Source organism: Nyctereutes procyonoides, unplaced genomic scaffold, assembly GCF_905146905.1.
Source record: "Nyctereutes procyonoides isolate TBG_1078 unplaced genomic scaffold, NYPRO_anot_genome, whole genome shotgun sequence".
Classification (NCBI taxonomy): Eukaryota; Metazoa; Chordata; class Mammalia; order Carnivora; family Canidae; genus Nyctereutes; species Nyctereutes procyonoides.
This window is the reverse complement of record NW_026575042.1, coordinates 6,205,248-6,232,376: the sequence shown is the minus strand read 5'-3', so window position 1 is coordinate 6,232,376 and position 27,129 is coordinate 6,205,248. Positions and strand designations below refer to the sequence as shown.

At 39.5% G+C, this 27,129-nt stretch overlaps 1 protein-coding gene across 17 annotated transcripts in view; it reads right to left on the bottom strand.

Moving 5' to 3' along the window:
- Positions 1-727: 727 nt before the first annotated feature.
- Positions 728-27,129, bottom strand: part of ARPP21 (cAMP regulated phosphoprotein 21) — a 155,751-nt gene continuing 129,349 nt past the window's right edge. For all 17 annotated transcript variants that reach the window (XM_055321601.1, XM_055321612.1, XM_055321606.1 and 14 more), the window contains 2 exons: positions 2,693-2,841; positions 728-1,529 (listed from right to left, as the gene is read on the bottom strand). In XM_055321601.1, the coding sequence (XP_055177576.1) occupies positions 1,272-1,529; positions 2,693-2,841 (407 nt within the window). In that variant the 3' untranslated portion in view covers positions 728-1,271. The remainder of the gene's footprint in view (positions 1,530-2,692; positions 2,842-27,129) is intronic.

Below are 27,129 nucleotides of genomic sequence, written 5' to 3'. Positions count from 1 at the left end.
AAGCTGATATCTGGAATTCTGTTATTATTTTCCAAAGGTGTCATAAACCAACCTTATTGAAGAACCTACAGGGGATTTAGATAAACATTTAAGGATTAGACAGGAACAGGCTTCTTCTAATTTTTTTTTCAATGTTCTGAATCTTTGCGACTACATTGTTGATATATTTTACCTTCTTTTCGGTTACTAGAATAAACATTGGCACTTTTGAGTTGTTGACTACCCTCAAAGCCCATGGCACTTTACATTGTATGACTCAATATATTCGATAGAATTAGACCATGTCTCTTCCAATTTCCCTCTAAACAAAGAAAACTTGTTTTCCAGATAGGTGGTGGATTTCACCAACTTCACCAACTTCAAAGAAGTTGGAACAGGTTTTGATAGAGGTCTGCTATTATAAGTCACTCAGGTTTTCCAAACTGGGAAAGTACAGCTACATGCATTCAATACCCCTAAAACTAAAATCAAGGTATATATTTAAAAAATGTGAAGTTGATGAATGTTTGAAATGGAAGCCACCTTATTCCCAGGACCTCTGTAGTGTTAGGACAAAAAACTACAGTTGGTTAAGTGTTTGCCTCCCACATCTCCTGATGTGATCCCAGTTCACTTATACCTGGAACATCATTACTGTGCATTGCTCATGAATAGTGTTCAAAGGGATAACAGTGACATATACAAAAACACATATTGAAAGAGACAGTAAACCAAACTGGTGGTAAAAACATGACCTTCCTCCATAAGGTCAAATAGTTTTATTTTGATTAAACACTACAATACAGTATATATCCATTAAAAAAGAAAACTCTATAGTGTATATAAATTATTCCTTCCATTCATCAATTCTTTTCTTTTCTATTACAGCTTTGGTACAATGTGATTTCAGTATATAATTTTTAAATACTTTTAGCATCACAAACTCAACACAAAGTACAAAACTAATAATCCAAATTAGGGATATTATAATCTACACAGTGGTATTCAGTGGTAGGAGAAAATCTTACCTTGATGAAATCATGTCACTAGCTAAGCTATAAAGGCGTACCTAGCAGACATGACAAAAATATGCACCATTAACCAGCTAATGTGTGTATTAGTCTTTGTGGTTTTTTTTTTTATTGTTTTTTGTTTTTTGTTTTTTTTTACAGAATACCAGCAGCAATCGTTTGAGTGTTGAGTGAATACTTAAGTCCTCAGCCAGTTTCACACCTTGCTCTTCCCTTAAAGGCCATAAGTAATACTCAAGAAATGTACCACAGCCAGAGCACTCAGAATTTGACCTGCCACCCAGTGTTGCTCATACTTGCACAGTTTGTCCTGCAGCTAGCCGACATCACAGGGACAGTGCTGGAAGGGCAGTGTGGACCAATCAGCCTAAGGTTGTTCTGAGGGGCCGGTGGTGTGACGTTACAGTAAACAGGCATTCCAGTGGCTGGGAGTGATCCTTGACCTGCCTGGTTAGGTAGTATAATTGGCTGTTGGTATGACTGCTGGGGCAGTCCTTGAGAACCCTGGGTCATTGGCACCTGTAGGAAGACATAAGAGACAGCCCTTCATAAAGAGGTTGTGTTTGCATGTCCAGTGAGCTACTGTGGTGTCAGGAAAAACACACAAGCATTTGGGTTAGACCTAACTGGTCACCTACCCCAGCACTATCTTTTATCGACTGTTTGACATTGGCAAGTCACTTAACCTCTCTGATTGCCTAGACCATTTGCATAATGACACTTCTTCAAAGTGCCACTGAAAAGATTACAGGGATGATGTACAGTGCTGGGATAAGCCTAGGGATTGCTCAAAAGGTGCTAGTTCTGAGTTTCCTTCCTTCCTTTCTCATTACCCTCCCTCAGGGGACCCCAGTTTGGATAACCTGCCAGTGTTTTCTCTCAGTTTGGAAAGAGACACTCCCATTCTTGTTTCATGCAAATAAAGTGGCCTGGAGCCATAGAGCAAAAGAGGTTTTGTCCCAGGCACCTACCCCACTTTCAACCTGCAGCCTTAGAGGACAATCTAAAACAGAGCTGTAGGTAAAAACTGATGCAATGTGAATAAGGACTGTCAAGTAAGAGGCCCAAGGATAGGTTGTTTTGTTTTGTTTTGTTTTGTTTTGTTTTGTTTTGTTTTAAGGGCCAGAAGTAGCTGGTGGAGCAAATTTAACAAAGCCTGTCATTAACCCTTCACTTCCACTTCCAGTGTATGTTAGGATATAAATCACAAAAGGATGCATGACATTTTTTAAATACCCAGTATGGGTTTAGTCTAGAAAATGAGGTTGGTAAAGCCCTACCCATGCCCTTTGAATGAATCTAACATACCATTTAAAAATCTCTTTTAACTTAAAATGGTGAAATTTTGGAGGCTGTGTACAAAAATGACTAGAAATTTGTCATGAGGCTTCTTTCAGAATAAGCAAAATTATGGTGGAATAGCCAAAGGTCTTCATGAATAAAACTTTAGAACACAGACTTTTCTTCCAAGAAGTTTGTATAGAATCACATTTAGCAGGACATTCAAAAGCCACAGTAGTTAGAGGAGCATACATGTCTCATTTTCTACTTATAATCTTAACAGGGTGATGGGCATAGTACCCATCACCCCACTAACCAAACAATGAGAAACATACCCACAGCCTCTACTTTGGCAAGTGCTACTTTATTAAACCACAATTTTCCAAGCTGCTGATGTGCACCTGATAAGAAGACATTGCTGGGTAGGAGACCATCACGCTTTGCACCGGAGCTCCTGGTTGGTTGCTCATCACACTCTGACTTTGAGGCTGCTGCTGTACTCCCATCAGGCCTTGGAACCCCTGCTGACCAGACAAGACTGGCTGGTAACCTGCAAAGAAAAACCACCTTTTGAACTGGTTGTGCCAGGAAGAACACAAGTTTCATAGGGTTTAAGAGCACTTGTTCACAAGGCAACCTTCAGACATTTCAGTCTCTCTATCGGCAATATGTTATTCAAATGCTTATTTCCTAAGAATGTGTGTTTTTTTTTTTCTCGAAGAATGGACAAGAGTATGAAGCCAAAATAGTCACTGATACTTCATCGTTATGCAGAGTAGCCCAATGGGTATGTTATGACAATGGTAGATTTTTTTACAGCACAAACATGGCAATCTCTATTGGCATCTTTTGATAGCTATAAATTACACTTCTCACATTTGTTGCTTGCTTTGTTTCAATGATATTTGAAGTATTCACAAATTATCAAGTGTTTTTCTTCTAAAGGACTCATTCTCTTACTATCTCACCTTTCTACACAAACTCATTTCACCCAGAGATCAAATTGCCTAATAACTTTCTATTTTCCACCTTTTAGTGAATGATTCACTACCCTAGTTCAACGTCCACTGCCTTAAACAAAAGGCAGCAATAAGAGAAAAATATGGTATTCTTTTGTTTTGTTCTTCTGTTCTTTTGTTCTCTAGCTCCCAGGAGAATATTCTGGTAAAACACTAAGTCGCCATATACATATAACAGATAATATAGAATTCAGCACTTAAAAATTTTTATCCATTGCATCCTTCTGAGTGGGTCAGTTGTGTGGGTTTCTTTCTTTCTTTTTTGAAATGGATAATTTATTTGTAATTATTTTAATCCCCACCACAAGTGGTTTAAAATGCATTCTTAAAGGAAGTGAACTATTTGTATAAATTCTGGGAAGAAGGTTATAATTTAGGTGAAAATGATGTGGTATTAGAAAAATGAAACAATTCACTTCATGACATAAAACAAGGTCCTTCTAGAGCTCGTATTATTAACCATATTGACTTCTTGAGAGAAAGAAGAACTGCTGTTTTAATACAATTCTCTGAGAGGAAATTTTTAAAATCCTAGATTTTGTAAAAGATATTATTTATTTGAGAGAGAGAGTGAGAGAGAGAGAGAGCATAAGAGGAGGAAGGAACAGACAGAGAGGGAGAAGCAGACTCCCCACTGAGCAGGGAGCTCTACATGGGGATCTATCCCAAGGTGCTGGGATCATGGCCTGAGCCGAAAGCAGAGGCTTAATGGACTGACCCACCCAGGCAACCCTAAAATCCTAGATTTTTTTGACACAAACGGTAAACTATGTTTTACAATCAGATTTTAAAAATTGAAAAAAAGGATTAAAAATTCCTAATCAATATATTTATAAAGATTTGTATTTATTTATTTGAGAGAGAGAGAGAGAGCATGAGCAGGAGGGAGAGTGAATCTGAAGCAGACTCTGTGCTGAGCCACAGAGCCCAATTTGCTACTCAATTTCACAGCCTTGAGATCATGACCTGAGCTGAAACCAAGAGTCAGACTTTTAACTGACTGAGCCACCCAGGTACTCCTCAATATGCATTCTTAATAAATATCCTGTGTTTTGAGTGCATGTGAGAGTGCATAATCTCTGCAGGGGAAAATATGCTGCTATTCTTTGGAATACATAAAATTACCTTATCTTAGAAATATTGTGGAAACAGTGGTTTGCAAATAGTCACTAAGTTAGGAGAATAGTTCAGTTCACCAAACTAGATAGAAATAAGGTGTAGTCAGTCTGGAACACCCAAGAGAGGAAGCCTGGGGAAAAACCACGGTGGGGGGGGGGGGGCTGACCTGTGCCTGCCACTGGGCGAGGCAAATGTAGAATTAGAAAATCATCCTCTGATCTTCCTCCCACACCCCATTGATTTGTGTTCACATTAGTCACCCTACTAATGACCTCATAGTGGTTTTAACTTATTGAGTCATTTTAAATTCTTGTAAGGACACCACATATTAAGAATATAATTAAGAGTAATGACCATGTACTTTGTGCCCGTGGTACATAGTCAAAGCCTTCTCTGGACATGCTCTGTAGGCCTATGTAAAGACTAAGAAGTGCAGCTCAGGGTGCTGCATACTTAGCAGGTTTACAGGTTATACAATAAGGAAAACCCACCAGACAGGAACAAGGAGTTGGGGTGAAGGCCATGTCATGGTCCTCACTATCTCCCAGAATGCCTTGCATGCAGAAGCACTTGGGAGAAATTTATTTTAACATGCAGACATATCTCTTTTTATTGAGCTTTCTTGAACATGCTTTGCAGATACTGCATTTTTTTATAAATTGAAGATTTGCAGCAACCCTGCTTTGAACAAGTCTATCAGTGCCATTTTTCCAACATTATTGCTCACTTCATGTCTCTGTATCACATTCTGTAATTCTCACAGCATTTCAAATGTTCTCATTATTATGTTTCTTATGGTGATCTGTGATCAGTGTTTGCAAGTTGTGGAAACTCAGATGATGGCTAGCATATTTTAGCAATATAGATATAGATATAGATATATTTTTTAAAGTAGGCTTCATGCTCAACATGGAGCCCAAATGGGCCTCAAGAGACTTGACCTGAGATTAAGAGTCAGATGCTCACTCAATTCAATCATCCAGACATCCCATCAATAGTATTTTTTAATTAAGGTACACACATTACATTTTTAGACATAATTCTGTGCTATACTTAATAGACCATAGTGTAAACATAACTTTTTTTTAAAGATTTTATTTATTTATTCATGAGACACACACAGAGAGACAGAGAGAGAAAGAGAGAGGCAGAGACATAAGCAGAGGGAGAAGCAGGCTCCATACAGAGAGCCTGACATGGGACTCGATCCCCGGTCTTCAGGATCAGGCCCTGGGCTGAAGGCAGCGCTAAACCGCTGAGCCACCTGGGCTGCCCTAAGCATAACTTTTATATGCACTGGGAAGCCAAAAAATTCATTTGACTCACTTTATTGTGATATTTACTTCATTACAGTGATCTGGAACTGAACCCACAGCATCTCCAAGGTATGCTTGTCATTTTTTCTATTATATCCATTGTCTGAATCTTCCACTCTAATTCATGTATCTATTGGCCCTAAAAAATTTTCTTGCTATTGTGTTATTTTATTATGGCATTATCCCTAGCCATATCAAATTAATGCTAGCAAGAACTGTTACACATGTAAGAAAGTAACTTGGTATGAATGTAGAAAATTCATTACCAACAGTCTTCCTTACCATTGAATTCCACAGCAAAGAATAGGCAATGCGTGAACACTGTTTATAGTCCATGTGATCATAAATGTAATAGAGCCTCATTTCTGGTGGAAGATTCAAAGCACAGGTTGAAAAAGTGAGGGATGTCTTTTAAAATTCTGACTTACACCTGGTCACATGGTGAAAGACCTGTTGGTGTCAATGGACTTTTTGCAGAACACACATAACTAAGATGGGAACAAAAGGAGAGGAATCATGGAAGGGAGTGAGGGACAAGGAGTAGTGCAAGGGCCTTGCTTCTAAAGATTATATATTTGCCTATTGAACCATTCTTCACAGAGTCATCTTCAAAATATTCAAAACTACATTGAGGTGGCCTATGAGAGATTCATGTTTTGCACCAGCTCAAACCAAATTGAGGCTAAAGGGAATGTCTTATGATAATAGAGCTGTTTAGACAGAAACAGAAATGTCTTGATAGGAAGAGAAAGTGCATGTCAAATAATATTCAAGAAGAGAAAAGGCCAAAAAATAAAAAAAAATAAAAAAAATAAAAAAAAAAGAAGAGAAAAGGCCTAAGGAGGCTGTGTGGCCTCATCACAGGGCAGGTGCAGTCCTGAGGGTGTGGTGCATCTTTCGGAGAGCACTGATGCAGTGCACTGCAGTGGCTCCCTTCCCGGGCCGCCTCTGCCTCAGGATTTGTGAATATAAACACTCAGGAATGCAGAGCCATGACTTACCAGCTCTGCGCTGGGGTTCCTGTAGTAAACACACTTAGGGCACATGAAGATTTCTGTGGGGTGTAAATGATGCTCTACAATTTCAAAATGAAAACTTAAGTGTAAAGAAAGCCCAATTTATATTCATGAATCCCATTCATTTCTCAATTTGCTCCTCAGGCAAGAGATTTACACCTGGAATGGTTTAATTGGAGGTGCCCATTTCTTTAAATTACAGCAGGTAGCAGAAAGGTCCTTAAGACAGGAGGCTTTTTGGAATGTGAAGCTGAGCCCTGGTCCAGAAATAGACAAATAGAAATGTGAGAGCAGTGACCTAAGAATGAACTAACACTGTCTGCCCAGGACGCAGCATACCGGACGGCAGCGATGGCAGAGCTAGTGGCAACCTGCTTATCTCGTCTACTCAAATGAGAAATGTGTTCCAGTTTGTCAATTCTGAGCTGTGAAATGATCAGTTTTTCATATTTATTGAGGATTAGCAAGATATAATGCATTTTACAAAACAGAAACAGCAACAGTATCTGCCCTGTAGGCTTGCTATGGAAATCATAAAGACATTAGCTATTTTTATTTCTTTTTCAGTGAAGATTAATTCAATTTTAAAGTCACATGCATTATTTGTTTTCTGAAGGTAAAAAGGTTAGGAATGGACAAATGTCTCCTTGCAAATAAAAGAATGAACTCTTTTAAGATTGAGGGGTTCTAAAATTTAAAGTGTCTGGATTTTACCAATCTGAAGATTTAATAGTATTTCTACTAAAATACAACAGTTATTGAAGACTTTGTAACTTGAGGATTATTCATCAATATTCTGTCAAGGAAACATTTCTCTTCATGTACCGCAATTATGAAAAATCAGAATGTGCATTGATTAGGGATTATAAATTGGCATGATTGCGACTGACCTTATTTTAACCAGTATTTGAATATTTTGTTACAGATCCAACGTTGTGAAATGAATGTAATGACAAAGTAGCAAACTGCATTTTCAGGTTTTTGTTGCCTCCGCTGCTGTTGGTTACAGAGGTGATGATGAAGAAATGGGCAGTTAAGAGAGTAAATATCTCTAGAACAAATTAATGAGAAGCCAGCCACTTCTTACTGACTTCTGCAACCCACCCCACTGGTGTAATTTACATGTTTCATTTATTAAATAAAATATTCTTAATGTGCTGGAATGTCTTTTCAAATATTAAAATTAATAATTTTAATACAAAAATTGCTTATCTTGGATAAACAAAGATACAAACATTTCTCTAAGTTCCTAGGGAACACGCTAGCTGTGTATGAATCCAAATTCTGCTCTTTGTACATAGTTTTGAGATGGAATTTCAGTAACTCGGCTGTGGCATGGCTGGTGAAGAATCAGAAGAAAAATGCTTATTCAGATCTGGCCTCTCCCTTTGCTGAATTTTTACATTTTGTGTATTTGGACCATTTTCCAGTATCTTCCCAGCTCTGTTTCTTGGTTTCCTATCAATTCCTTTACACTTTCCATTTGGAAATGGAAATGAAGATTTTCCATTATAAACTAGCTAACTAGTTAGATTTGTTGATAACTTAGTCTAATCCAAACAGTGAATTAAATGCTTTTACCTCTTACCATGATAACCTGGGACATAGTCACTATTCTTAAGCTCCTTTTACAAAAGAGAAATCTGACTTAGAGAGGGGTAGTGTTTTGTCAAGGTCACACAATTACTAGGAGGGAAAGCCTGAATTTTAGTTGTGGTTTTCTGACATCAGCATCCTTGCCTATACTTGCTAAACTGTGATACTCTTTATTATACATTCTTCTAATTCTCATACCCTAACACTTCCTTCAGTGTGGCAGGTATTCAATGGTCATTTATTGAATTAATTGTTTTTCAATAATTGACAAAATTAAGAGAAAAGACTTTTGATCTACGGTTTGTCAAGAAGATCTTATTAGTATCAAAGAAAAAAATCAAAGGCAGAGCATAACTGTCCTGTCAAAACCAACTCATACCACTCAATAACAGTTTTAATATCTTTTCACTCAGATTAGGAGACACTAGATGGACAGATGGGTTGGAGTAGGGTAGGGGTGAGCTATATAGACTCCAGTCCCATCATTTACTTCATTCGTTTCTAATAAGCTGATACTATAGTTTTCAATTATTAGGACTATTTCAAATAATGGCTGTCTTTACAATCTTTGAAGACCTGTATATTTACTCTGGGCTGTTTCCTCAAAAATGATCTTAAAATATAAGGTAAAAGTAACTTGTGCCTACATTAAATACAAGATTAATCATTTGATTGTTTGAGGTAGCTGGTTGACTCTAGGAAAGTCACTTGGCCTTTGTAAACAAACTAGCATTAATAATTTTGAGAGACAGAAATAAAGAGGAGAAAGGAGATACACAGAGACCCTGTAAAATGACCTAGGATGTCAGATGAAGGCCTGGAGAAATCAAGATCCCCCAGGCCACTTAGAGATGGCTGTAATTTGGAGCTTATAGACTGCCATCATTATTATTTTCTAGTTCTATGAATACTATGACTTTTGTACCAAGTTTTACTTGCTACTGGGACACTGTCACTATGGTAGGGGGTCTTTTTCAGCTTCATCTACCTATAGCACCTTGATGTTACAGGTGGCTTTGGGTAGAGGGTATGGATAGGCAGCATAATATCTCTATGGTTTTCTGAAAGAGGAACCACTATCTTATGTGTTAGAGAGGTAGATCTGGGGTGATGCATGTCCCTTGCCTGTCACCCCACCCTCATCTAAAGTGGAATATCACTTCAACATCTTACCTTCAGGCCTCCCAGAACCAGAAGGTCTTCAGGTATTAAGGCAGACACCTGATTCTGGCCTTTGCAGATGCTGGCCTGTTCTAGTACAATAGTCGGACAATAAATCCCAGGTGTCACAGTGTAGGCCAAGTGGGCTCAACTTTGACAAGCAAGGTGTTAACCTTTTGAAGCACTTGCCTCTATGCCATACTCCTAGTTTACATGACCTAAACCTAAGTAAGACTTTTAAAATAGGAGAGCAGTATAGACTAGATTGGAAGCCATTTTTTTTATCTTTCAACAAATTAAGATATAGGACAAGAATACCTAGTCTAGAAATCATAATCAGATACTCTAATGCTCTTATATATGAAGTGAAATGGCACAAAATGGTCCCAAAACTTCAAAAAGAGCAGTGCAAGAAGTTGTGTTTTTTTTCCCCTGTTAAAGCCCATCAGGACTTCTTTCATCTTTGTGTATATGTCTGCCTCCACCTTATTTGTTGACTGTTTCTGCACCCAGCCTCTTTTCCTTGCCATTTATTATTCTGTGGTGTTAATTTCATAGGAACATGATGCAGAATGACCTGCAGGGAGTCTGCACGGGAACAGAGGAAATGCAGTACACGCCCGTGCAAAGACCAGTTCATCCTAATGAATTTGAGGAAGGCTGTCACAGGCTCTAAGTGGAACTATGCTTCATGAAGCAGTAGTTTTTCTTCACACTTGTTCTTTTGCTCATTAGCTTTCATAGTGCACAGAGCGTAATTCTTAAAAGCCTCTTTCCTGTCCCCTGAGAACATTCACACATGGGTCATTTTCTAATGGCAGTACACATCAGATGAACCAGCCTATTACTGCCAGCTTGGGGGCCTCTTCACTGCAATTATACTATCCTGATCCATGTTATCGCAACTACAAAGCTCGTTTTCTTTCTCTTTCTCTCTCTCTCTCTCTTTTAAATCAGGGCAAACATGAGAGACATTGTTGAATGACTAGAGGAATGAATCATGCATGGACTTTCAATGAACGCCTCTGAGAGAAGCTGTGCTAAATCCCATTTTAAATGGAAGAGGCTGTCATATTATTGAAGTAATTCTCTGAACTTTCCCGGCCCAGAGTGCTCTGCTGACAGCCAGAGAGCTTCAACAAGCCAGAGAGAGAAAAGCTGCATAAAAGACTCAAAAACGTTTTACTTTCCTAACAGGGCTGCTGCAAGGCTGCATGTCTTAGAAGATAAACTGGCGTTCTTGCATCCCTGAACCTCTGCCAGAATTAACTGTGGGCATAACACAGCCAGCCTGGGCAATAGCCAACCGCTGCTGAGGCAACGTGAGGACCTCTTTCCCTAGACTAGGCTTGGGGCAAAGTCAAGTTTGGAAATGGCTCTGATCACAGTCCGTATAATATCGTCCCCCTGGCAGATATCTTCACTGATGAATTGCTGTTGATCAGCTGGCTCAAACAGGATAATTGTGAGGTCAAGTGTCATGGGGTTAACACCACTGTGATCAAATGACCGTCACTGTCATAGGGCTACTGGGTATAACCTGGCCCTGGCCAACTATTTTGAAAATAAGTGCTGTGAACATAGATACAATATGTAGAAATTTGCCCATCACTGTAACTAGAAAAACTAGTTCCAGGCAACTAATGGTGAATCAAAAGTACACCCCTTTATAAAAGAAAGCATTATGCATTATTTTCCCCAAGTCATCAAACATAATTATCTTCTTTTCTTCAATTCCAGACTGGCAGGGTTCTTATCCAAACCTTATTCTAGTGGTACATTTAACAATAATATTGGTCTAGTGGCAATCTTCTGGGAAGCAATAGCACTGACCTAGGGCAGAGACCATGAAAGCATCTAGGAGTTTCAGTGGTATCACATGCTTGATGGACATGAACATGGATTAATTGACTATACCACCACCATCACCATGGTGAATAACAGTCATCCACTGGAAAACTGACTCTATGAAAAACAAAGGTCCTTATTTGTAGTTCTTCCTGGTTTCCCTAGCATAAATATTCCAAACATGGCCTATTTCAAGCTACAAACACCTTAGGAACTAGCTGGAAAGATTCCTTGATTTTTTTTTAACAGTTCTTCTGAGCCAGAATGAGATGGCTGGGCATAGTGGCATACCACTGACCTAAATTCATTGGCAAGCAATGAAATTTTTAGTTCAGTTCAGTTTCATTTTCTTATCCTTACTTTTCAAATCTTATTTACTATTTGCTCTTTGACATTTGGCATAAGAATGATTATAAGAGCCATTCACAGAGCTTAGGCAAGTGGTGGCAACCAGCTATGAATAGAAATTTGGATGGCCCTGGAATAGAAGCATGTCTCAGACTCTAGGATCACTGAGAGGCAGATTTACTTGTGGTGAGAGTGACGAAATGGGAAGCAAATGATAGGAGGCTTCTAGGAGATCATTTGAACCTAGTATTAGAAAATAGTAGGTGACTTCTAATAGGGTGGGATGAAGTGGGAATAATCAGGATAAAGGAGGTAAAACATATGGAGCGATTTATGAAAAGCCCACAGATGTGAGGAATATGTTCAAGAATTTTAAGTATTTAGGGGTGGCAGCAGGTTAGAAGTGGGGAGAGGCAGTACAAGGGGAGAGAAAAGGAGTTGTGTTCAAATCCTAGGATCTTGAGCACCATCTATAAAACTGGAACTTAATGTTGAAAAATTTAGGGTGCCATGTAAGGCTAATAAGCTGAACAGTAAAATGATGGATGGCCATTTCATGAATATTCTTCAGGAGTCACTTGGGGGTGACATTCCTAGAGGTAGGGAATCTCCCCCTGGGAGGCCATGGCAATCATCTAGGGCAGAGACAATGAAGACATGCATTGGATTGGTAGGGCTGGAGTGAATGGACACCTCAAAGACATACTTGGCCTGTGAACCATCAGACACTGGCATCTAGGAACTGCAGGGTGGAGTGATGGAAAGGAAAAACCCAAGAATCAATCTCAAGTCCTGGTCTGCTTAGGGGAGTTGACTATAGTGGCTTAGCAGTAAATATAAGAGGGACAAGTAAATGGAGAGGAGCAGGAAACACATGAATGAAAGAGGTGTAGAGTTCAGGCCATCAGACTGTTCTTAGGGGCACAGATTCAGAAGTCATCAGGACATAGTTGCTCTTGAAGACAATATATTTATGAGTGGGTACAGACTAGGAAGACAAACAAGATGGGGCCTTGAGGCATAATATTCAAATACTGATTTGAGAGAATGCAACACTTGAATAGAAGAGTGATGAGTGATGGGAAAATTAGAATAACCAGAAGGGAATGGTGTCATCAAAAAAGGGAGAGGAGTATTTCAAGAAAGAGAAATATGCTCATGACTAAAGCTGTAGAATAGCCAACAAAGAGAAGAAATGAGACCTTCGGTTCAAAAATAAGCTGGTCATCTTGACACAAGCAAAGGCAGTGATGGGCAAAGCAGTCAAATAGGAAGGTAAAGGAAGAAAGGAGAATCCTTTGAGAAGGCTGACAGTGAGACCAAGTTGTGGGCAGAGAAAAGAGCAAAGAGCTACAGAGGGACATAGAGTGAACAGGATTCTGTGAGTTTGGTTTTACTGTTTTAACATGTGATGAATGTAAGGGTTTTTATCTTTTAGAAAATGAAGTAAAGAGAAAAAGATTAACAATCTGGACGAGAATAAGAAAATCTACGAGCTTGTCATGATTCATAGCACATTATACATCAAGGGATACACATAACCAAGAAGGCTGGGACCTGAGTGACAGGGAGTCTGTATTTTCTTTCCCACCCATCCCAGTTTCCCGTGTGACCTCCTTACAATTATATACCTCATTTGACCCAGTAGTAATATATCTCCGGTCTTTCCTCTCTGCTAAATTGGTTGAAGACACAAGACAGCTCAGAGAACTTAGGAGGAGACATGACAAGATACTGTGACGTTATTTTAAGAAGGCCTAACTTTGTTAAAGTTAGGCCTTCTTAAAATACTTAAAATAACCAAGATAACTTCTGACAAGAATCTGAAGGAAAGAGGCCCTTATTCACTTTTTTTTTTTCACTTTATGAATCTGATCAGTGTCTGATTCACATGGAATTACAGGAAGGAAGTCTTAATTAGAGGTGAATGAGAAGCCCATGTTATCACAAACTCTCCATTCAAAATCAATCCATGGGATCCACTGATGTGATGACAAGCTCTACATTATCTACTGCAGTAGATAGTCAAGTGAAATTTCCATCAAGACAAAACTGAAACAGGCATGAGTAAGATATTTTCTGTTACACATTCTTTGAACATATGTGCAAAAATGCCAAGAGCTAATGTTTTCAAGATCTTTCATTTTTTCCTTAAAGTCTGAATAGATATAATCAATCAGTTTTGAACTTCAGGATGCCAAAAGAGTTAAAAGTTCAATTTATTTACATTTAATTACAATCCAAGAGTGATTGACTGATTCTAGATTATGCACTGTATAGCTAAAATGAATCAAAACAAAATTCACCACAGAACTTGATATAAATGTATGCATTCTACCTACAGCTGTTTTCCAAGAACAATCTGGAGATAGATCTTTGTACTGGTCTGTTTATAGATAGAATTTGGGAAACATGATTTCTGATTCCTTAATAGTCCTAATACTCTTTATCAATATTCAACAGATGACCCCAAAAATAAAGCCTCTGGTACCAGATGAGGACAATAAAGAGGCACATTCTGTTCATTTACATAATCAATTGTGGTAATCCTTGATAACAGTATAAGAAATACCTTTAATCTCACTATGTAGGAAACTGTTGTTTAAAAGCATTGTTTTCATCTGAATTGATACAGCAATCAGAGATCTTCAGCCTTGTCCACACAAATACAAATGTGCTTATCTCTTCAGCTGACTGGAATTGCAGCCTATGGTCAACATTTAAATTTGATTTTACAATAATTAAAGTGAAAATGAAATTGCAGGACAAATGGTGTGTCCTGAAGATTCTTTCAATCATCCCTCTAGGGCAGGCTGTCTCCCCCATGACAGAGCAGTTTCATTTTTTTTAGTGGCTTGCTCCAGGGCAGGAAGAGAAATGATTCAGATCATTCACTTGTTAACTTTTCCCTTCAACCTAAGGCATTCAGGGGTGATATTCACATTTCACATGGTTAAATGCTTTATAAGCACCCAAATGGAGTATGAGCATTTTAAAATAGTCACAACCTTTCTTGCTTGATGATCCCTTTCTGGCCTCAGAGGAACCCCCAACATGGCACAGCCAGGGGTCCAAACCTTAGGCAGAGGGACTCTGGGCCAAATGTACCACTGCTCTCTTCAGTGCAGTGAGATGATGCCAACACACTGGGTAAGGCAGAGCCAGCAAAGGCCTCAGGTTTTATCCTTGGCAGGACACCAGGCTACTCCCAGAAGTACCTCTGAGAAAGTACTGTACAAGGCCCATCCTTACCCAGTTTGCAGGGAGGCATCTCAGAGCTTTGGGCACTCAATCCTGCCTCATCAACCTGCTTCCATTTCCAACTGCCTGCTTCCCCATCCAGCTGGAGCTCTTCTCTGGGTCCATGGTTCTCAGTGCTGGCCTGTCTCTGAATAACTCAGAGGACCATTTAAAACATGAATCACTGGTCCCCAGTTCAGTAGGTTTGGTAACAATAATTTGCATTTTTGACACGGTCTCAAGTGATGCTAATACTGCTGGTCTGAGGGCCATGCTTTGAGAAGCACTGCTGGGCCTTGGCTCTCAAAAAATACCTTTGCCTTGAATTCCTATTGTTTAACCCACTTATTATTTTTCCCCTTACAGAGTGGGTGATGGGATCAGGCAGATCACACTCTGTGGGAGGCCATCTCTTCTCTTTGACTTGTATCTATAAAATGGGGACAATCTTATTCTCAGTGGATGTTAGGATGGACTATGAGCCCTCTTGTGTGACACACCCCAGTAACTGAGCACCTGGCAATGACCAGCATGTGTGACCTCCTGCCTCCCTGATATTTTTTTTTTCTTTTTAAAGATTTTTATGTATTTAGTCATGAGAGACACACAGAGACAGGCAGAGACACAGGCAGAGGGAGCTGCCCTGCCAGGAGCCTGATGTGGAACTCGATCCCAAGATCCCAGGATCATGACCTGAACCAAAGGCAGATGTTCAGGTGTCCCACCTTCCCCTGCTCTTTGCACTTTCCATCTTGTATGGACTTGGATTATATTATATTACTTCTTTAGGTCCTGCTTCCCAGGGAGATTACAATCCACAGGAAGAGAAAGTCTGTATTATGCATCTCCGCCTAGCCGACATTCAGGATTCTACATTCAGGATTTCAAGAGCACTTACTGACAGTACCAATGGAAAAACTGCTGTTACTACAATCACTGCACAAGAATCCTGCAATGTGACATAATAGAAAATAAGTCAACAAACAAAAATTTGAAAGAAAAGAATGAAGAAGTTATATACTTAGAACAGAGAACCCAAAGTTCTGTCTGTGCATGAGGGGTGGCAGGAGACAAAGGATTTGTCTACTCCACAGAAGACTGAAAAGCTGACTAGATCTTAACTACTTTCTCTTATTCCGTTTGCCTCTGGACAAGTTCCTTCTAATGGCAAATCAAGAGGGCATAGCACTGTTTTCTAAATTCACCTCTTGCTGTTGAGATGGAGGCAGAAATAGGCCCAGAAAAGCAAAAGAGTGGGAAATCTGGATAGGAGCTGACAAAGGGGGTGGGGGAGAGAAGGACAAATGCATCTGAAACAGATTATGCTTGTCATTCTCAACTCTGTTAGCATTTGGTGAGGCATTTTGGGAAACCAAAGGAGATGTAGCCTCAGGATGTCACTGTGAGTTTGCTAACCAATGGTTATGTGCCTTGTGGCTATGCCTCAACCTTCCTTTGTCCTAAAAGAAAAGCAGACAAGAATCCTAGACCTCACTCACATTCCCTGGTACAATTTAAACTGATTTTCCTTCTTTTTCTAATTCTCCTGTCGGTGCCCACTAAGCCTGCAGGCATTCAACTTACTGTGGACCATGGATCTGGACTTGCCTGATCCAACCAGCTTGAGGGGGTGAGGCTGAGGTTTACAGGTAAAGAAAGCACTTGCACAGGATCACAGAATTTCTTATAAACTGGGAACTAAATCTCATTTTCTTATTAGTCATTGTAGGAGCATACCTCCTACAATACTTCCTCCAAACAGGGCAGCCTGCACTGCTTGGAATGTTTCTGTTTCCTAAATGTTCACACTAAAGTTTTGTCGTGTGTCATATTGGAAATAATGCATGTGTATTTCATAATTGAACGAGAATGCCACTTCCTTTCCACATATGTGAAAACTCTACTATTATCATATTATTACTAAGAGCTTGGAGAAAAACATCTTGTGTACCTGACCTGAAGCTCACTGAGCTTGTCTACAATAGCTACCAACACACTTTTCTAAGATAACACACAGTAGGGCCTTAGGGAGGAAAAAATAAGAGTTTTGGAGACTCAGGGAACTTAAGAGTCACAAAAACCAGAATCGAACCATCTTTTTTGAAACTCATCAGCCAGGGCACCTGGCTGGCTTAGTGGTTTAGCATTTGCCTTTGGCTCAGGTCATGATCCTTGGGTCCTGGGATCAAGTCCCACATCAGGCTTCCCACAGGGAGCCTACTTCTCCCTCTGCCTGTCTCTGCCTCCCTCTCTGTGTCTCTCATGAAAAATAAATGAAATCTTGAAAGAAAAAGAAAGAAAGAAGAAAGAAAGAAAAAAAGAAAGAAAGAAAGAAGAAAGAAAGAGAAAGAAAGAAAGAGAAAGAAAGAAAGAAAGAAAGAAAGAAAGAAAGAAAGAAAGAAACTAACTCATCAGTGCAATGGTATCCCAAAGTTAAAGAAAGAAAGAAAGAAAGAAAGAAAGAAAGAAAGAAAGAAAGAAAGAAAGAAAAAAAGAAAGAAAGAAAGAAAGAAAAAAAGAAAGAGCAAGCTCATTAGCGCAATGGTATCCTAAAGTTTAGATACAGGTATTAGCAGTTATTTTCCAATAGGCAACATTCCCAGAGGTCATGCACTAACTCAATCTAGGAAAAGCAAGCATTCGCCCTACATCATCAAAGATGGTAGTAATACTTACTGATGTACCTATTCACTGAGCTAATCATTTATAAGTGGGTACATTTATTATTCTCATTTTACAGAGGATGAAATGAAGCACAAGGAATTGAGTAGATTGGTTAGGGCCACGTAGCACTGAAGCAACAGACTGAAGCAGGGGCATATTCTACTGTTTTATCTACCTCAGGGGCCTGGCAGGCAACAGTATTCCACTCAAAGGATCAATCTGAAGGAACATTAATAAAGACAGCAGCACCCATGAGTAGGCAAGTTAACAGAACAAGTGAGGGAAGAACCCAGAGCCTAACAACAGAGGGGGCACTGTTGTCACTCTTTGAAAGTCTTAGGGGGGGATCCAGTATCATCAGAAGCCTTAAGAGCTGGAGGTGTCCAGTGAGAATGGGGAAAATTAACAAGACAGGAAACAACAAATGTTGAAGAGCATGTGGAGAAAGGAGAACCCTCTTGCACTGTTGGTGGGAATGTGAACTGGTGCAGCCACTCTGGAAAACTGTGTGGAGGTTCCTCAAAGAGTTAAAAATAGACCTGCCCTACGACCCAGCAATTGCACTGCTGGGGATTTACCCCAACGATACAGATGCAGTGAAACGCAGGGACACCTGCACCCCGATGTTTCTAGCAGCCATGTCCACAATAGCCAAACTGTGGAAGGAGCCTCGGTGTCCATCGAAAGATGAATGGATAAAGAAGATGTGGTCTGTGTATACAATGGAATATTCCTCAGCCATTAGAAACGACAAATACCCACCATTTGCTTCGACGTGGATGGAACTGGAGGGTATTATGCTGAGTGAAGTAAGTCAATCGGAGAAGGACAAACATTATATGTTCTCATTCATTTGGGGAATATAAAAAATAGTGAAAGGGAATAAAGGGAAAGGAGAGAAAATGAGTGAAAATATCAGTGAGGGTGACAGAACACGAGAGACTCCTAACTCTGGGAAATGAACAAGGGGTAGTGGAAGGGGAGGTGGGCGGGGGGTTGGGGTGACTGGGTGATGGGCACTGAGGGGGGGGCATTTGGTGGGATGAGCACTGGATGTTATGCTATATGTTGGCAAATTGAACTCCAATTATATTAAAAAAAAAAAAAAAGAGCTGGAGTTGTCTTAGGGAGAACCAACCGTGTCCCTCATCGGCATCCTGCCTCCTGCATTCTGTGGCAGGCAGGGAGCCACTTAGCATTCCTGCCGCTGATGCCTTTTATTACCGGAATCCACCTGGAAGCCCCAGGGCAAAAGAACCTGAGAGATCCAGTATGTGGAGTCAGAATAGATAGAAAGAAAACAGCTATAGGATGGGGGGAGAGCCCAACAGAAAATAAGCCCACACCCCTGTACCTCAAAGACTACAAGGAGTACACTCCTAGGTCATGCACCAATTCCCAAACTACAATACTGACCTGCTCAAATAAAGATTCCAAAGAGAGTGGATAATGATTTTAGCAGTCTTGTCTTGTGGTTTCATAGATCTCTTTTTTCCTTTCAGAAATTATCCTTTCTAACACCTGATAATATGTCAGACTGTGCACTTAGCATGACTGCTTTGGCAATTAAGTAAATGTTAACTCTCAAAGTTATATATCATTAGATATTAGAGCAGACTATTTGACTCTTTACTCTAATTCTTGCCTTTCCATTTTGAGGAAATGGCAATGTTTGTAGGGAATTGATAATAACTTAGGAAGTACTATTAAGTAATGTTACTGTTTAAATATCTGTAGGGCAAAGGAAAAGAAAAAGTCAAATTATGATTCAACTCAAGCAGTTCAACTCATTTTGTTGAACCTGACATTTTCCTTCACTGGCAGCAGAACCCAATGGCTGAGATCAAATGGATAACAATGGGCAGAAAATATTTCAGGGGAAATTGATAAAGGAAAAAGGAGGATCTAGTTTATTTCTACAATGCCCCTAACTGACCTGTGCATTCCCAAAGCATATTTGGTTTAGAAAAAGCTCTGCTATAAATTGGTCTCCAATTTAGTACATGTAGCCATATTTTTGTTCAAACATTTAAAGCAACTATTGGTAAGGTGAAATGATTTGAAGGAATACTTAAATGAGACTTTAAGTAAGGCTTCTGGTGTTAAATCTAAGGAGTTTCTGTTCCCTAATGGAAAAATCACAGGGTCTGTCATCACAGACAAGGAGCAAAAGGCTACCTCTTCTATCCACTGGCTCTGTGAGTGGGGAAAGTTACCTAATATCATCGAGCTTTGTTTCTTGTTTCGCTTGCTTATTAACTGGGAGCTAATAATTCCCAATTTCCTAGGGCTTTTGTGAAAGTCGAGTAGTAATGAAAGTAATGTGACTAGCATGTTCTTCAGTGCATGGCATTTACTACATGGTGGTTGACATGTGTTTCCACCAAATGATGCTATGTAAATAAACGTATTCTCACTCCCTCCAAAATTATATCTTAAATGAAGAACAAACTGGGTGTTGATAGACCAGAACAGATTCCACCTGCCAAAAACCCGAAACAAAATAAAAGTACCTGGTACTGCTCCTTCTAGCTGACAGTATGGAGCCTTTGGTACCCCAAATCTCCTTATCAGCCAAAGCCCTGTCATTCAGTCCAGTTTACATGGACCTAACAATGGATAATGCGGTGATTATGCTTCTCTGCCCTTGGATATGGACGGGTCACCTCTAGTAGCAAAAAAAAAAAAAAAAAAAAAAAAAAAAAAACCCAAACAAACAAACAAACAAAAAACCAGCAGAAGCAGTTCTGAATGTGAAGGTTGGCCAAATACCCAGTAGAGCGCTGGATGGAAAAGGCAAGCTGGTCAAAGCTGGGGAGCAGATGTCCATGCAGGAATCATTTGGCAAGTCATCCAAGCACTGGTGGAACACCAATCTCTAGATTGTAGCTTTAGGACAGCCGGGGTACTATGTATGCCCTTTCGTTCCAGGCTCTACTCCTGTGTTTGTTACCAAAGATTCAGCAGAATGTGAGGTCTCCTTTTGTTTCCCTGTGAAAAACAAACCAGTTCTCCTCTGCCTCTTGTCTCCTAATCAGAGCTATGCTTGCGGCTCCCAGAGGCTTCGTGTGCTCCCCTTGATCAGAGTACACAGAAAAAGGAGCGCTCGCCTTCACCTAAAGCTATCTCAGAGCAAAAGGGTACTGAGTGCATCCTGGGCTCCAGCAGGCGCCTTTCAATCTTTTTCTGGTGACTTTAATAAGCCCATTTAACGGAGACTCTGTTATCACATCAAAGACAAGACATAAAGCAGCGGCCCCCTCATCTGCTTCCCCAGGCCAGCTGCTTTCACCAAAGGCCATCTCCTAACTTGTTAGACTATTACAGTGCTTCCCTACATCTAGAACCCCTGCGATGTTTGCAGAGGGACAGAGAATCTTCCACTTTCCAAATAGTTCTAAACTAATAATCTTGTATTGTTTTTTGTGCTAGATGATTAAGCAAGTGATTTTTGTGAAAAATTATCTTCTCAATTAATATATTGTTGATTATATATAGTATTCTTTTAAATGCAATATTTAATAATATTCACAATATATATGGGATGATTTTACTTCCTCCCATTCAACAAGTGACACAAAGTTTCATTTGTTTTCTTTTTAACTATGTAAGGGAAAAAAAGTCATGATTTGTGAACATATACCTTTTGAAATTTTGGGCCTGGAAACCAACTGAATAAAATATAAAATGAGCACTTTGGTTAAAGACATGTTAAAGTACCAAGACAGATTTGAAACATGAACTTTAACTTGATGTTTGGAAATGTTAAACTTTACGCATTAAAAATCAACAGGCTGGTTTTGATGATTTTTGTGTTTTGTTTCTAATTGATAAGACAAGGATTCACGCTGGTCACTGAAAGCACTTAGCTGCAAAAAGACACATGGTAGATCATAGATAGCCTTTATTCCTTCTAAACAGGAGGCCAAATTGGATATAAATGTCATCATTTTCCTCTTTTAAACTTTGGAATGTATTTATTTTTTACTTTTCATCACTAGTTTTTATTTAATATATATTGTCTTAAAGGAACACAAAATGAAGATTAAAATCTATAACTTTTTTTCTTTAAATCCTAGAGGCAAAATTTTTTGCAGTTATATGTAGGTGGCCCATATGCATCTATTAATGCCTGTTGCTCTAGTGCAATTATTAATAGCCTTCCTTTTCATTCTCAAACATGTGGGTTTAGATGATAAATGGTACTGTCACTATATATATATGTGTGTGCATAGTAACTGTGCAATATATAAGTAGGTATATATACACATGCACATCGATACACACACGTACTTTTACATAAAGATACATGTGTGCTTTTGCATGTATATGCATATGTACATGTAAATAAACTCTGATGAAGATAGTGATGATTTTATTGCAATGAAGTTCAGGAATACTACTTTGTGTGCTGCTCACAAATTCCATTACAACATTTCTTGTCCTTTCTCTTCCTGTTCTTAACCAATGGGCCATAATGCATACAAGTTAAACAATGTATAGCTTAGAATCAAAGCTATTTGAAACAGTTTGGCAGATAATTGGGTTCAGAATAGTGCCGAAGGCATGCGTGACTGAGTGAAGGCCTGCTCATCTAATCTACTAATGGCCCCCCACCCAGAGCACATCTTCAGAGTTATTTTTCTCAGGGGCAGGGAGGGGCAGGGAGTGGTTATATTAATATGATGTATTATTCTTCCTTAAATTTGGCACATTTACTGGTTTCGACAGCAAGGACTCCCAGAAGCCCTGAAAGCCCAGTTTGAGAATTGCTGTTTAAATGCTTTGCAAATCTTTGAAAGAATGAGCACTACAACAGTAGACACCACTGACTCTTCATTGGACAAGGACACTGGCATTTAACAATCACAGGGGAGGATGGATCATACTGGGAATGTGATAAAGTCTTGAACTCTTTTTCTAGTCCGCTGTACTCAGGCACATACAAAAAAAGTTTGCCTAAAGCTTCTCTGGTTTTAGGAACTCCAGAAATCCAATCACAGAACCCAGAATTTAAAACTCTTGATCTAGCCAGAGAGATGAGCAATTCTCATTCTTCACCATTCAAATATAACACACATCGAATGGAGTCCCCTTCTCACTCCTCCCTGCAAGATCCTAAGTGTTAAAAGCAGTGGAAGAGAGGGAGGCAGGGCTTGAGGAACACACTGGAATACATCGCATTGATGAAGAGTAATTTAATGTCACTTAGACAAGTTCAAGTGTCTATGACTGATCCAAGAGAGACTGCCGACGAAAGTAACATGCTCCTTTGAGAGACCTTTGCGAATTGACTATAGAAGGGAATTAGGGAATTTGTCCTGTTGTGCACCTCCCTAAGTATAAAGCCTATCAGTTAAATGACTCTCATTCAGTCTTATTTATGGCCATGATTTTTTTAATTGTATGTCACATGGGAAATCCTTTCTAAGCTATTATTAATCGGTAAGCACATTTTAGAGGGACGTTCTCCATTGTACCTCCACTCCATAGACAAAGAACATTTAACTATTAGGCTTTTGTACCTGTCATCATATGATGGCTGCAAAGACAGACACAGACACTGTCTTACCAAAGTGATAAAATGAGTTGCACAACCTCCAACAAAAAACGTCAGCCTAGCTGACCCTGTGCCTCCACAGTGCTGCTGGGGAACACAAAGCTACAAATGCCCGTATTTAAGTAGATGTAGCTGAAGATGCAGTGCAGCACAATAATTAGCTCCATTATTAACTTGCCGAAAAACACATAGAGCTGTTTCTTTTGAGAATACAATTTTAATTAAGGAAAGCTGTATTTCAGCAGGTGAGGGCCCTTGGAAAGCTTATATGATGAAATCTCAGGACCCTTAGGTCCTAAGCGGCCTGGCATTATTAACAAGATCATGATGAAGGACATAGTTGAGCAGTTTAAAAATAGATGATTACAACTCTTTTACCTAGGTGTGAAAGTGCTGTTATTTGATATCTAATACCCATAACCACACATCTAATGACATCTCAGTGGATGCACACCTCTCATCCTAAGATGAGTAAATCATTTCTCTGGGAGGAAGCAAGGATGGTTACTTGGCACAAATTGTCAAGTCATGAGAGGCAGTGTATTATGGTAAAGATCCAGCTTTGGGAGACAGGCCTCGTGTGTCCCCAAGAGCAGTTCCCTCCCATTGCCAAACCTTGATTTCCATCATCTGTAAATGAGGAAGGAGATACAATGATGATATCTGTCTCAGAGGACTGGGGTGAGGATTAAGTAGCGTAACACCTCTAAGCCTGCTGTCTGGCATATGGAAAGTTGCTTTTATTTAGAACTTTAAAAAAATTAAAGTGAAGTTAAAAATTCACTTGCTGCTAAGAGCATGCCACCCCCAGGGTTGCCCAAAAGGCATCACACTCTAATAATATGCTTTATCCTCAAGATGACATACTTTTATTCATTTTTCAAGACACAGTTTTGAGTCTTATGAATAGTAAGGAACTCAATGCTGAGGCTGGAGATATGGCTAAAAACCCATTTCTTAAAGTACAAAATCCTTTTGATCTCGCTTCAATAAAAAGTAAAATATCTATGAGGAACAGCCTGCTGAAGGCAAAAATAATTGCAATCTAATAATGCCAGGCTCTGTTACAGAAGTGCAATTCTGGAAGAACAGCTGATCCAGGTTCCGGCTCACACCCTACGCTGGGAAGCTGACATCAATACATCAACCCGGGCAGAGCTGGGCAGCTGTTCTCAGGCATCCTAAGCCCTTTAATTTCTCTGCAGCTAAGAAATCTGTGATCACCACCCAGATGATTGCCGAAAATAAAATGGAATAAAAAGGAGGATTACGTCTAGTAGAAGTAAATTCACTGGGCCAGAAAGAAAGCAGGTTGGCTTTGGAAAGGCATAAAGGAGATGTGATGGAGAATCTGAGATCGTGGGGACCACCTAGGAGGACGGGACCTCACCTCTGAATGCAGAAAACATGCCCCATCTCTGCAATAAGGATGGCCTTACTGATTGATCACTGACTGACTGCTTGGCAGTCTGAAAGTCAGCTCACAGCTGTACTCCCTCGTGTGGCTCTGAGCAAGTGCCTTTCTCACCTTTGGTCTTTGTTTTCCTGCCGTCAGTAGGACCCTAAAGTTGGGGTACTGAGCTAAACTGGCTCTTCTAAGATCTCTCCAGAGCCTGACATTTCTAAAAATTAAACAGGATTACTCTATGGAGAACAATTAAGTAAATGATTTTCTGATGCAAACTTTTTAAGCTCTGGAAGATGTTTCTCATTTAAATATCCTTTCTTTTGATCCCACTTCCAAGAATAGCTGATACTAATACTACTTTAACAGATGTCCCCAAATGCTTCAGATCTTAAACCTGTCCAATTCATCAAAGGGTACATTTCTGACTGGGCACAGTAACCAGCTGCAACCAAAATTAGAACTAAAATGGCTTCAAAGAACAGCTACATTTGTTACTTAAAAAGATAATATTGAGCCTGCACCAAATCTGATAGTAAGTTTGTTTAAAGAAAAAAAAAAATGGATCTTGCCTGATGTGAAGTGGATCTTTATGGAGCCTGTTAAGGTCAATCTAATCTATTTCTTTGGCAGAAAACAAACAAAACAACCAAAAAAAAAAAAAAAAAAAAAAAACAAAACCTCTTGATCTGAAGAAAGGATAGTTCAAAAGGCCTTTAAAAATAGTTTGTTCATGTATATGACTATGCAATGATTTTAAGTCACTTTTCTTTTCCTTCTTGAGGGTAATAGCTTTGTGTTATTTATCTCTGTCTCATTTTTCCCACTTTGCTTTCCCCACACCCTCCATGTGGTTGCAAAGCCTGCATACATAGCAGATGCTCAATAAATTCATTGTTACTCTTGAATAAATGTCCATAGATTTAAACAAAAAGGCATTGCCACCTGATACTACATAACATTTCACCTAAACATCTTGTTTCTAAAGAGTGGAACTCAGAGGCCAACAAGCAGAATAGACAAAGGACAGGAATGTGCCCCTGGGCCCTGGGGAACCAAGCTGGGAGGAACTCTGATAGTCTGTCTACTCTACTGACTTCCCATCCTGCCAAGTGTGACTTTAACTACCAAGGAAAGACATTTCATTTTTTTTTTAAAGATTTTATTTATTTATTCATGAGAGACACACACAGAGAGGCAGAGACACAGCCAGGGGGAGAAGCAAGCTCCCTGTGGGGAGCCTGATGCAGGACTCAATCCCAGGACCCCAGATCACGACCTGAGCCAAAGGCAATGCTCAACCATTGAGCCACCCAGGTGCCCATGGAGAGACATTTCCAACAAAATAAAGAGAAAGGGAATTCTCTCCCAGTGGAACCACAGGTCACACACAGGAATGCTGTGATTTGGGCAAAGCATGTAACTATCCCTGTTTCTCAAGTGAAAAATGAGAAAACTGGATGATTCCTCCAGCTCTAACAATTCATGCCCTTAATGTTTCACCCATATTGACAGGCATTCTTTTGCTCTACTTTGAAAACACTGGGTTCCTTATTGACAATTAATTCATTCTATTTGTCACACCAAATAACCATCCACTGACCAAAATAATATATCGCAGCAGTGATCTCCCACATATCCTCCTTATTGTTACATAAATCACCTAAGTGACACAAAATGTCTATTAGGGCATATAGAATCCTGGTGTGGGAATACAATCAGCAAACTACTGGTCCTGATTTTAACAATTCATATTTAATTCTTATGCAGGGTATCTACCAGGCTCAAAAATGATGCTCAGCAAGTGTGGCATCAATACAAGTTGGCAAAGTCACTGACCACCAGTGAAGACTCATAATCAAATATGTTCTCACTTCAGAAGGCTGGTGGGGGGAGTCCAGGCCATCCTTTAAGAGTCTTCAAAAATGTGGCAGTGACTGTTTCACCACAAACAGTAAAGGCTGCTTGGGATAACAAGAATGACATGAATGTCATTAAGAATGTTCAATCTCCAAATCACCAAGATAAAAAGCTGCAATTCTAAGAGGTAGCCTGAGCTGTCCAAACCTCAAATGGCTCTCAAGACCAAGGATGAGAAGTCATTTTTCTAACCCTACTAACACATACCCTTAAAGAAACTGTCATTACAAAATCCAAGCTATTCTTTCCTTGGCCAAGCTAGTGAAAAGAAAAGAAATGAATAAAAAGAATAATTTCAGACGTCCAAAACATCAAAGTGCCTTCTTCAAGAGAATTTAGGAGCCCAGCCAGGGCTCTGCTGGGAAGAAGGGCATCCTACAAAACAGGTTTGGTTTTAATCGCAGAGACGATGAAAAATCAGCATATTTTAGATGAGTATTTTGCTCATTAATGGGGCAGTTGAGAAACTTTCTAGCCACCTTTAGACTTTCACTGATGCAATGGTTTCTTTTAACTGTGACAACACAGCAAATTACAGTGAGTCCCTGGAATTGTGAAACCTCTCTTCAGTAGGATACATACCCCACACTCCCACAGACTTGTATACTTTTTATTTTTGTAGTTAG